This window comes from Ranitomeya imitator, chromosome 1, assembly GCF_032444005.1.
Source record: "Ranitomeya imitator isolate aRanImi1 chromosome 1, aRanImi1.pri, whole genome shotgun sequence".
Taxonomy (NCBI): Eukaryota; Metazoa; Chordata; class Amphibia; order Anura; family Dendrobatidae; genus Ranitomeya; species Ranitomeya imitator.
The window spans coordinates 420117759-420131371 of NC_091282.1; the positions used below are offsets into that span (position 1 = coordinate 420117759).

Here is a 13613-nt window from a genome sequence, read left to right on the forward strand (position 1 = left end):
TTTGAAAGTAAACGAGAGCAATATCTTTCAAGAGAACCTGTCAGTAGTGCTTATGAGGACATATAGGTTGTGATGCATAGGTCACTATTCAAAAATTAAAACTAAAAAAGTATATTGTCCCGATCTGTTACTTTATTGTAGAGAAATCCGTATTTTTATCCACATGTAATTTACACTGAAAGTGCACTTGGTGTTGTAAATGTACTTGCAGTCCATAGCTGTTCTACAGTTCTCCCAGCCTAGCACTGACCCCACCTGCTTGACTGGAGAGAGAGGCTCTTGTCTATAGATAACATCACAGACAACAGCCTCTGTTTCCATTGTCAGTCAAGCAACTGGGGCCACTGCCAGGTAGGGAGAACTGAAAAGCAGTCATGGCCTGCAAGTTCACATGCAATGCCCAGTGCACTTGCATTGAAATTTACATATGGATAAAAGTGAATGTTTCTCTACAATGAACCAATGGATATGGACAATACAGCCACCATTTTAATTATTTAACAGTAACCTACACAATACTACCTCTGCTTGGTCCTATAAAATGCCACTGACAGGTTATAACTGACACGTAGACCAACCTCCCCTAATTATCGAATTTTGCTTTAGACTGTGCAGAGTAACTGATTATATCCTCTTAATATGCTACATTGATAAAGGGTAGACAATAAAACAAGGTGAGGAAAATGAAGAAAGGTGAGGAGAAATGTATATTTAGCTTTTTTTTATGGGGAGAGGTGTAACTTAAAAGGGAAGTTAAATCTTTGGGATTTGAAAAAGGAATTTATATCTGACCATCCATGTTATCTTCATTTGTTCTAAATCTTGGCAAATTTCCTAACATGTTGTATTACCAACAGGAAGTGACAAAAATGTTGCCAATGCAGACAGTTGGTGGTGGTTTTGGTTTGAAGTTTTGTATAGTTTTTACAGAAAACGGTCTTGAATAAGAACTTTAATGCTAACAGTCGCAGGATCATCTGACCTTAGTCATTTTAGTTTATTTTATAAAAAAAGAATTGCATAGTTCTAACCTACATCACGTAGAACTAGAGATAAGATGTAATCGGTTTACCTTGTGTTGTTTTTTGCCTTATAATAATAGTGGAGGCAGTCAGTGCAATGATGAGGTCCTGGACCATCACAGCCCACTTCACTACATTCGGCATCGCATGGGCCTAGAGTAAGATAAAGTTTATATAGTTATTTATATGTGTCATACAAAACATATAACAAGACTACAAATTCAATTCAGCCCGGGAGCATTTTAAAAAGTTGACAGCAATGCCCTAATGTAATGGTGCCAATGGCATTACAAGTAATGGCAGTGTAGCAAACTATGACATTTTCAATATCGCTTCATGTATATAGAGTCTTCACATTAGTAACTTATCAATGGCTTTTTATTGTGTGACGGAATCATAAATACAAGGGGACCCATGCAAATTATAGTAATCATCAATGAAGCAGATGTGTCCATCACCGCTATGTCTCACCTGTGTAGTCATCAATATTGTACTCCTCTGATGGCTCCTCAACAGGGCTGGAGCGTACCCTCTCCACTTTAGGAAGATCATTTCTAGGGGAGTATGGCTGAATAGAGGTACCGTATAATACCAAAGACCATTCCTTCAATTTTCCTTGGAGATAGAAACAACATATTGGCTTGCTATTAATAAATATAATTGTAAGTAGAAGAAAAAAAAGAGAAGTCACACAACCTAACCAACTTCACTCTGTATGAGGAACGTATATAAGAAAATAACGACAAGGTGAGCTGTAGTATCCAGAAGTGTTCAGTGCACCATTCTATATATGACCAAACAAGTAATCCAGGGCGTAGCTGCAGTTACGAGTCTCGACATATCTGATTCACGAGACATACAGTTTGGTTGTAAATGTACAAAATTAATCATTACAATAGTTTTTTTCTAGAAAATATACTTGAAAAACCTAAGTTACCTTTGGAAACTACCTGATGAGAATGAAATGTAAGTACTTGATCAACGAAATTCAGATAATCCGCCCCTTAAACATCCCCCATTTTTAGTTTCTTATTGAAAGTTGTTTCCAAAGTTTTAATTTTAGATTTTTTTCCAGTAATCTATACAATCTAATTCTATCCTACTTCAATATAAGGCAACTCTGTTTCCAATCACATTCTAGCCCAAACTAATAAAAAATGGTTAAATAGTTCAAGATTAAAGGGTATCTCTCCGAAAAAAAGGAATTGAGCAATAGATCCTATCATGCTGTTTATATATCTGGCATACAAACCTATGCTTCTTTATGGGTAGGTTCACAAGGCTGTCTGAAAAATTGTTTGTTTCATCCAGAAACCTTGGCCGTTTTTTTATCACCTGTGATCGGTATGTAGTCTATATATAATCCTCATGCAATGTGTTTTTATAAATAATTTACAAGACCATTTACGGCTTCCAATGTTAAAGAATTGCAATGTATCTGTAAAAATTGGACGCTATATGTATGGCATCCATTTTTTGTGAGTACCCATAGACTTAGATGGATGAGTTTCATTCCATTCATGGAAGAAACTAGTGTGGGCTGCATTTATTCCACAAGCAGAATTGGTCGTGAAAAATTGCATAACACTGGTACAAGTGAGGTCTGTATTTTTCTTTACAGAACTTGGACTGAAAAAAGTTTGTGTAAAGGAGCGCTTAGAGGCAACAAATAACTTCTGCATGCTTCCATTACCAACTACTTCTTGGTGAAATACTGACTATATGTAGGTAATAACTTGGAACACATGGAAGGAAACATGACTGCAGGTAAGTGTAGAGTCACTTGCAGTTTTTCATTTGGCAGTTCTTGGCCTACACAGAATGGGCCTGCTTATAGTTTCATTCGGGTCATTGTAAAACCTGTTATACCTGATAATACTGTCCACACAATCAGGGGATACTGCGTACCTTGCCAGGTAAGGACCTGTTATGGTGGGCCAGCATCACTTGGCACATCTGTCCCTCTTATATTGATTGCTTGGGCTATGTTGTGCAACCACTCCCTTTAAAAATGTTTTTAAAAAAGTTACGCTACTAGGATCAGAATAATTACATTATTTCCTGATACTGAAACTGCTTTTCAAATTGACAATGAACCCATAGATGAATTCTTTCAGGGGTCTACATATTTAAATGGGGTCATTTCTGGGTGTGTTTCATTCCTTTGCTAGGTAAAATTATTCAAGCTGAATTTGTGGACTAAAAAGCCACATAAGTCTTCTTTCTTTTTGAGCCCCACTGTTTGCTCAAGCTACAGATTAGGGAATAAACGGGGATATTTTTGAGGACATGAGAAGTAGCGCTATAAATGTTGGGGTCCATTTCCTCACTTATGTATGAAGAATGAGTCAAAGAATTACACTTTATGTGGAGAACAAAATACATTTTTTCACACTAATTTTGATTTAAATCCTTTAGTAAAATGTGGCCACAATAGACTCATATCACCCACAAATTAGCTCTGTAAAGTGTGCGTTTTAAAAAAATCTGGGGTCCCCTTGTTGAGCAGTACATTATTCTGCGTGCTCATAATCTTTGCAGAAGTGAAGAGGTCCTATAAATCCTTCAAGGTAAATTGATGGCCTAAGAAGCCATACGGTGCTCCTTATCTTTTGTGAACCATTGTTGAACTAGATGATGATGGCCTAAACTGGGGCATTTCTGGGCACGGAGAAAAAGCGCTATCAATGTTGGGGTATGTAGTCTCATATGCATGTGTCTTGCATGAAAAATGTCCAATAATGAAATAATTGTGACAAAAAAATATCAAAATGAAATTTTTTGGACCAATTTTACATTAATTACTAAAAAATGGCGGACCAAAATACTCACTACACCCGCTTTTTAATACATTGAGAGGCATAGTTTTCAAAATTGGGTAATTTAAGGGGGGTCTGAATCAAAATTTACTTAAAATAACTTCTAAATTTGCAAATAAAATTGTAAGCTATGTTAAATATTTACAAATATAAAAAAGTAGACATGGAAATATAAATTTGCGTGTGTGATGTGTGTGATTTTTTTAATACATTCGAGCTGAAATATGAAAACAAAATGAATTACCCGAAGCAGGCTTTGTCTCTAAAGGGTAAAATAAAATGCGTCCAAAAAGTCTTTGCTAATAAGGGCGCCAAGGATACACTTGGCTTTGCTGATATTTTAACCTCATCTCTACAGACATTGGCAGGCAAAGGCCAAATGATACATAATATTCATGTTTTTTCATTTCAGCTAGGGGCCATCTATTGGATAATAATAATAATTTCTTATTTTCCTCATACAGTTACAGCATTAGAATACAGTTGATGGTAGGATATGTATAACCCTACAGTAATGAGGGTAGAGGTTACTTCATGGAGTGAGGCTTGGAGGTCACCACTAGCACATTTCCTACATGATAAGCCGGAAACCAACCTTCCAGTAGCAAGTGGTTTAATTAAAAGAGAAATTAAAATGTCAAAATGAATAATTTGCAAAGCTAGAAACTCTAGTTCAACAATGAGTTTACAAGTTAATTGTATTAGATTAATAAGGATCGGCACTAACTTTAATCTAATCTATGAAAAAAAAAGATTTTGCCTAAAGACAATAGCTTTCCAAGTGGAGGTGAAATGTTCTTTCTAAAGTCAAGTGTGAAGTTATAATGGCATTAAAAGTATACTTGCAAGATAATAAATGCTACCCTCGATTGACTCTTAAAGGAGATTAAATTATCTCTTTCCAACTTCTTGCTCCTTCTTTACCAGTTCTCATGGTGACCTCAGAAGTCTGTGTATAAGTTTCTTCATACTGAGTAATAATAAAGTGACAATCGAAGGTCTGTTTATTTTGTTATTATAATTACGGTATGTCAAATCTCAAAATGAAATATTTATCTGTAAATGTTTGAAAGTTTTACGATTTCTTATTACTTTACACGTTATGTCACTTTCACGCTTTTCGGCTTAATGTGGTTCCGAACTTTCACTCAAAGGTAAACTTGGATCACAAACTTTGGCTCTTTGTGATACAGGGTCTTATTTTGGGAGTCTGTTGCTTTTACATTGGGAGTTGTTTCATTCTATTTCTATTGTGCTTTTATATATTCTTATGAATATAACTAGATGGTGGCCCGATTCTAACGCATCAGGTATTCTACAATATGTATTTATGTATGTATGTATATAGCAGCCACATAGTATATAGCACAGGCCACGTAGTATATAGGAGCCATGTAGTATATAGCAGACAAATACTACGTGGCCTGTGCTATATACATACATATTGTAGAATACCCGATGCGTTAATACAGGCCACACAATATATAACAGTGGCCATGCAGTATATAACACAGCCACGTACTATATAACACAGCCCACGCAGTATATAGCAGCCACGCAGTATATAACACAGGCGACGTAGTATATAACACAGGCCACACAGTATATAACACTGGCCATGTAATATATAGCACAGCCCACGCAGTATATAGCAGCCACGTAGTATATAACACTGCCCACGCAGTATATATCAGCCACGTAGTATATAAGAGCCCACGCAGTATATAGCAGCCACGTAGTATATAACACTGCCCACGCAGTATATAGCAGCCACGTAGTATATAACACAGCCCACGCAGTATATAGCAGTCACGTAGCATATAACACTGCCCACGCAGTATATAGCAGCCACGTAGTATATAACACGGCCCACGCAGTATATAGCAGCCACGTAGTATATAACACAGCCCACGCAGTATATAGCAGCCACGTAGTATATAACACAGCCCATGCAGTATATAGCAGCCACGTAGTATATAACACTGCCCACGCAGTATATAGCAGCCACGTAGTATATAACACTGCCCACGCAGTATATAGCAGCCACGCAGTATATAGCACAGCCCACGCAGTATAGAACACAGCCCACATAGTATATAACACTGCCTATGTAGTATATAGCAGACACGCGGTATCTAACAGCCCACGTACTATACAGCAGTGTGGGCACCATATCCCTGTTAAAAAAATAATTAAAATAAAAAATAGTTATATAGTCACCCCTGGGATCCAGCGAAGCTCCGGCGATATGCGCACGGCTGCCGCCATCTTCCGTTACCAGGATGCATTGTGAAATTACCCAGATGACTTAGCGGTCTCGCCAGACCACTAAGTCTTCTGGGTAATTTCGCAATGCATCGCCGGGAACGGAAGATGGCGGCCGGCTCGGCGGACAACGGAGGGTGAGTATAGCAGGTTTTTTGTTTTTTTATTATTTTTAACATTACATTTTTTTACTATTGATGCCGCATAGGCAGCATCAATAGTAAAAAGTTGGAGACACACAGGGTTAATTGCAGCGGTAACGTTACCCGCGGCATAACGCGGTCCGTTACCACCGGCATTAACCCTGTGTGAGCGGTGACAGGTGGGGAGTATGCGGGCGCCGGGCACTGACTGCGGGAAGTAAGGAGCGGCCATTTTCTTCTGGACTCTGCCCGTCGCTGATTGGTCGTGGCTGTTTTGCCGCGACCAATCAGTGACTTGGATTTCCATGACAGACAGAAGCTGCGACCAATGAATATCCATGACAGAAAGACAGACAGACAGAAAGACAGACAGATGGATGTGACCCATAGACAATTATATAGTAGATGTGAATCGCGATAGTCTCAATAATGATTGTCGTTCTGATAAATTTACTAAATCTTTCTGAAGTGTTTTTTTGCATAGTCAATAACATTCAGCTCCTCTGATTACGTGTTAAGTAAATTTACAATTATACGCCATATCTCTGAATTGTCACATGCAGTTTTTGTGACAGTTTTCTTTTCACATAGTGAAAAACAAAAGAGAGAGAAGCCATGAGTCTTTTTGCGGTTGAATCTATTCCTGCCTTTTAGGCCACGGTCACACTATCAATATTTGGTCAGTATTTCACATCCATATATGTAAGCCAAAACCAGCTGAAGAACAATCAGAGAAAAAGTATAATAGAAACACGTGCACCAATTTCGCATTTATGACCTACTCCTAGTTTTGGCTTACAGATACTTACAAATATTGAGGGAAAATACTGTTGAAATACTGATAGTGTGACCATGGCATAACTCAATACACTTTTACAAAAAATTGAATGTGTGATTGATTCCAGCTTGAGACTCTCAAATTGTCGAATTTTGATTGGTATTTTGCATCAAAAGTTGAAGATCCAAGAGAACTGAAGATATCAAGAACTACTTTTTGTGTTGTTGGCTATATCTGTTTCAATACATATTGTCTATACAGAGAAGTTGCACATATAAGATGTATAAATTAACTTGTATCTAATTTATTTAACTTTTTGATGATCACGCATGGTAGAAATATATACACTATTCCCCTAAAACTCATTATTACGCAGCTGTCCTGGGTATCCCAGGCTCAACTTCTTTCTCCTGGGTTCACTGCCTACTATTGTGCTCCACATCGAGTTTGCAAATTGCCTGGTGTGGATAGATGATGCCCTCTGCCAAGGTCTATTTATGGCTATCTAAGACACACCTGTGTCTTAGGATTAATACTTATGTGTTCAGTTTGTTTGGTGTGCGCCACCTTCAGTTCCTACTGGATTCACGTCGCCAGACCCTGAATTGTCTCTTCCTTGTTGGTCGATCCTCTGCAGTACTTTCCCTGGATTCGCCCCTTGGTTTCAGTAAGCTATTGTGCTGTTGCTGAACACTGATCACATTAAACCTTTGATCCTTTGCTATGCTTGAGATTCCTCTGTCTTATGTGATTGCTACTTCTGACTTGCCTGCATCCTCTCTGTCGCTGTGGTCTCCAGGAGGTGACGGTTCTTCCTCAACATGTGCCTTCCTGCCTGCTGTACTAATGCCCGATGCCCATGTGCCCACCCGGACCTGAGACTTAGGCTCACCTGGTGAGGTGGATCTGCTGACCCTCAGCATGCATAGCAAGAGAAGAAATTGAGCGCAGACATGTCTAACATGTTGAACATGACATTACATTCTGCCCTAATGTGCATGCAGTAGCATGTAAAAATTTGGGCACCCCTAGTCAAAATTAGTGTTATTGTGAACAGTTAAGCAAGTTGAAGATGAAGTGATCTCTAAGAGACCTAAAGTTAAAGATGACACATTTCTTTGTATTTTAGGCAAAAAAAAAAAAAAATATATATATATATATATATATATATATATTCATTTTTTACATTTTAAAAATTATAAAAAGAAAAGTGGGTTGATGCAAAAGTTTGAGCACCTTGCATGGTTAGTACCTAGTAGCACCCCCTTTTGAAAGTATCACAGCTTGTAAATGCCTTTTGCAGCCAGCCATGAATCTTTCAATTCTTGTTTGAGGGATTTTCATCCATTCTTCCTTGGAAAATTCTTCCAGTTCTGTGAGATTCTTGAGTCATCTTGCATACACTGCTATTTTGAGGTCTAGCCACAGATTATCAATGATATTCAGATCAGCGGACTGTGAGGGTCATTGTAAAACCTTCATCTTGAACCTTTTGAGGTAGTCATGAAGGGGTTAATCCATTCTACCCTCTACCCGTGAAATGTTCCCCCATGCCATTGGCTGCAACACAACCCCAAAACACGATTCATCCACGCCCATGCTTAATGGTAGGTGAGATGGTCTTTTCCTGAAATTATGTGCCCTTTTTTCTCCTCACATACCTTTGATCATAGTGGTAAAAGAGTTCTATTTTAACTTACTTGGTCCACAGGACTTGTTTCCAAAATGCATCTTTGTTGTTTTTAGTTCTTTTGCATACTCGTGATGATAAATTTTATGGTGAAGATGAAGGAGAGGTTTTCTTCTGATGACTCTTCCATGAAGACCATATTTGTGCAGGTATCTCTGAACAGTAGAACAATGTACTACAACTCCAGAGTCTGCTAAGTCTTTCTGAAGGTTTTTGTGCAGTCAAACGTGGGTTCTGATTTGCCTCTCTTGCAGTCCTATGAGCAACTCTCACTGAAACTTTGATTGGTCTTCCAAACCTTATCTTGATCTCCACTGTTACTATTAACTTCCATTTCTTAAGTACAATTCAAACTGAAGAAAGGGCAATTATCTTCTTATAGCTTTCTGCTTTGTGGTCCTCCACCTTTTTCATTTTCAGAGTGACAGGCAGCTGCTTACAAGAAACCATGGCTGCTCTTTTCTGGCACAAGGTATGGCTGTATGGTCACATCATGCAACCATGCAGCCTGCCATCTAGATGTAGCAGAGCTAGACCCATCATGGGACAAAAGGATTATCATAGTCTCTGTGGAAAGGTGAGGAATATTGTAGTTTTTAATTTTAACTGAACCCCTTTAATCTTCATTCTTGGTACACCGAAAGCTTGGCATTAAATTTATCTGGTCATGACTGCAGTTATCAACATGACACATAAGGCCGTAAGTTGCTCCTGCTGCTGTGAGCATCCTCAATGACCTAAACACGCAACCATGACCTGCAGTAATTCCGGACCTGTGTCCCATTGTGCACATCTGGATTGTTGTTTGTCAGCAATTGTCAGCAATGGATTTTGATGATTTGTGTGCCCATGAACATTCAGCAGAGTATTCCTCAAGACAACCATTAATAACCTCACTGAGAGAAGCCAAAGTGTGCGTGTTTTTCTACATTTGTTTTGAAAAATCTGTTTCCATTTTTTCATCATTTGCATATCATTAATGTGTATAGATCCTGTGATATCCATAACTCAATTACTCATCCTTCTTGGTGTTGCATTTTCAATGCTGAGGAATATATAGTAGGAAACACACATGCCTGTCTATATCTTACAATTATATGTAGATTTTTCAACTTCAATTAACAGAGGTTTATGTAGTCATGATGAGATCAGAGGACAGGATGTAGAGACTGCCAAATAAATACCGCAGCTTACACAGATAATACTAACTTCATAGCACCCGATTGTACCAAGCTAAATGTTATCCAAACAGTACATATACAAATATAACCTCTCCTCTGGAGACAAAAATGGTTGTAAAAATATTTTATTTTCAGATACTATCAGCCCCAGCTGAATTAGACCTTGTGTATGTAACAATAAAGTATACCAGAAATAAGTAATGAGGCTACATGTGCCCCCGGCCCAGGGGATATTATAATACAGTTCATGTTCAAAATTTATTAGAACAATATCTGTGAACTTTCGGATGCCAAACTGTACATTTTAATAGGACTTTCCATTTACATGATTAGATGAGCTTGGCTGCTACAGAAGACAGTATGTGCATCATATGTAAATAACATGAAATTACTGACGGAAAATAGCTATTAAAGGGAACCTGATAGCTGATACATGCTGTCAGATCCACAGGCAGCATATACCATGCACTGACTGTATGATCTCAGCCAAGCATGTTTAACTCTGAGACGCTGGGGAATTTCAGAGAAAAACACTATAAAAGCTGCTGGGAACTGAGCAGCACAGTTGTTCCCGCCTTCTGCCCTGGAGTGACAGGTCTCCCCTATATGCACACATAGGGAATGACCTATCAATCCAGTGCAATGGGCAGTGAGAAGCCACCGGGCACTCGCCTGTCTGTCTAATTACCAGCGCGACTCGGTCCCCATCGACTTTTACATAAAGTAAGTTTTTCTTTGAAACACCGCTGTGATTCAGAGTCAAGCTTACCTGGCTGAGATCATACAGTCAGTGTCAGATTCATGCTGTCTGTGGATCAAGCTGCATGTATCAGCTGTCAGGGTCTCTTTGTTAGTTATTTTCCATCATATTTCAAGTAAGTACATGCTATTTCCATATTATTATTATTTTAATTGCTATGAGGGGTGCAATTTTTACAATGGGGTGATTTGTCTTGTGCTTCTAATATATTGGCCCTTAAAGGCACAGTGGCTCAGTGGTTAGCACTAGGGTTGAGCGAAACGGGTCGAACATTTTCAAAAGTCGCCGACTTTTGGCTAAGTCGGGGTTTCATGAAACCCGATCCGACCCCTGTGCGGGGTCGGCCATGCGGTACGCGACTTTCGCGCCAAAGTCGCGTTTCAATGACGCGAAAAGCGCCATTTCTCAGCCAATGAAGGTAAACGCAGAGTGTGGGCAGCGTGATGACATAGGTCCTGGTCCCCACCATCTTAGAGAAGGGCATTGCAGTGATTGGCTTGCTGTCTGCGACGTCACAGGGGCTATAAAGAGGCGTTCCCGCCGACCGCCATCTTACTGCTGCTGATCTGAGCTTAGGGAGAGGTTGCTGCCGCTTTGTCAGAAGCAGGGATAGCGTTAGGCAGGGTCCATTAACCACAAAACCGCTTGTGCTGCAGCGATTTGCACTGTCCAACACCACCCTCGGTGTGCAGGGACAGTGGAAGTTTTTTTTTTTTTTTTTTCCCCCTCAGCGCTGTAGCTCATTGGGCTGCCCTAGAAGGCTCCCTGATAGCTGCATTGCTGTGTGTACGCCGCTGTGCAAACCAACTGCTTTTTTCAAAGCACAAATCCTCTTGTTCCTTCCTTTCTGCACAGCTATCTTTTTTGTTTGTCCACACTTTTTATTTCATTTGTGCATCAGTCCACTCCTTATTGCTGCCTGCCATACCTGGCTGAGATTACTGCAGGCAGGGAGATAGTAGCTGCCTGCCATACCTGGCTGAGATTACTGCAGGCAGGGAGATAGTAATTGTAGGACATTCCCTGTTTTTTTTTTTTTTTTTTTTTTGGTGGGAGATTAAGATTGGCAATTTGGCATTTCTGCTAGAGTGCCATCCCTGTGTGTGCCATCTCTCTCACATAGTGGGCCATAGAAAGCCTTTTCATTTTTCTGTATTTTTTTTTGTGGGGTGTATAAATTCTCCCTGATAAAAATACAGTGGGAGATTAATATTGGCCTTTGGGCTTGTGTGCCAGTCCTGAGTGTGCCATCTCTCTCACAAATAGTGGGCCATAGAAAGCCTATTTTATTTTTTTTTGGGTTTTATAAATTCTCCCTGAAAAAAAGGGAGATTAATATTGGCCTCTGGGCTTGTGTGCCAGTCCTGAGCGTGCCATCTGTGCCAGCCCTGAGCGTGCCATCTCTCTCACAAATAGTGGGCCATAGAAAGCCTATTTAATTTTTTTTTTTGTTTTATAAATTCTCCCTGAAAAAAAGGGAGATTAATATTGGCCTCTGGGCTTGTGTGCCAGTTGTGAGCGTGCCATCTGTGCCAGTCCTGAGCGTGCCATCTCTCTCACAAATAGTGGGCCATAGAAAGCCTATTTAATTTTTTTTTTTGTTTTATAAATTTTCCCTGAAAAAAGGGAGATTAATATTGGCCTCTGGGCTTGTGTGCCAGTTGTGAGCGTGCCATCTGTGCCAGTCCTGAGCGTGCCATCTCTCTCACAAATAGTGGGCCATAGAAAGCCTATTTAATTTTTTTTTTGGTTTTATAAATTTTCCCTGAAAAAAGGGAGATTAATATTGGCCTCTGGGCTTGTGTGCCAGTTGTGAGCGTGCCATCTGTGCCAGTCCTGAGCGTGCCATCTCTCTCACAAATAGTGGGCCATAGAAAGCCTATTTAAATATTTTTTTGGTTTTATAAATTCTCCCAGAAAAAAAGGGAGATTAATATTGGCCTCTGGGCTTCTGTGCCAGTCCTGAGCGTGCCATCTGTGCCAGTCCTGAGCGTCCCATCTCTCTCACAAATAGTGGGCCATAGAAAGCCTATTTTTTTTTTTTTTTGGGTTTTAGAAATTCTCCCTGGAAAAAAAAAGGGAGATTAATATTGCCCTTTGGGCTTGTGTGCCAGTACTAAGCGTTCCATCTCTCTCTCTCTCTCAGTCAGTGGGCCATAGAACGCCTATTTTTGGTTTTATTTGTTTTCTAAATTCTCCCTGAAAAAATCATTTTATTTTATTTGGTTTCTAAATTCTTCCTGATAAAATCATATTTTTTTTATTATTTTTTTTTCTAAAGTCTCCCTGAAAAAAAAAAAAAAAAACAAAAAACAGTGGGAGATTAATATTGGCCTTTCCGCTTGTGTGCCAGTCTTGACTCCTGGGTGCGTCATCTCTCAGTCAGTGGGCCATAGAACGCCTATTTTTGTTTTTATTTGTTTTATAAATTCTCCCTGAAAAAATCATTTTATTTTATTTGGTTTCTAAATTCTTCCTGATAAAATCATATTTTTTTTATTATTTTTTTTTCTAAAGTCTCCCTGAAAAAAAAAAAAAAAAAACAACCAAAAAAAACAGTGGGAGATTAATATTGGCCTTTCTGCTTGTGTGCCAGTCTTGACTCCTGGGTGTGCCATCTCTCTCTCTCTCTCTCTCTCTCTCTCTCTCTCCAATTGTGGTCCATAGAAAGCCTATATTTTTTTTCCTTGATTTGGGTTCTAAAATCTACCAGAGAAAATAACTACATCAATCATTGGTAGAAAAATATTGGCCTCTGGGCTTGTGTGCCACTCCTGACTCCTGTGTGCATCATCTCTCAGTCAGTGGGCCATAGAACGCCTATTTTTGTTTTTATTTGTTTTATAAATTCTCCCTGAAAAAATCATTTTATTTTATTTGGTTTCTAAATTCTTCCTGAAAAAATCATTTTATTCTATTATTTTTTTTTCCTAAAGTCTCCCTGAAAAAAAAACA

At 39.1% G+C, this 13613-nt stretch overlaps 1 protein-coding gene across 3 annotated transcripts in view; it reads right to left on the reverse strand.

Moving 5' to 3' along the window:
* PCSK5 (proprotein convertase subtilisin/kexin type 5) overlaps positions 1-13613 on the reverse strand; it is a 748165-nt gene that overhangs the window by 286582 nt on the left and 447970 nt on the right. For all 3 annotated transcript variants that reach the window (XM_069763164.1, XM_069763172.1, XM_069763182.1), the window contains exons 14-15: positions 1494-1637; positions 1073-1175 (exon numbers count right to left, since the gene is read on the reverse strand). In XM_069763164.1, the coding sequence (XP_069619265.1) occupies positions 1073-1175; positions 1494-1637 (247 nt within the window). The remainder of the gene's footprint in view (positions 1-1072; positions 1176-1493; positions 1638-13613) is intronic.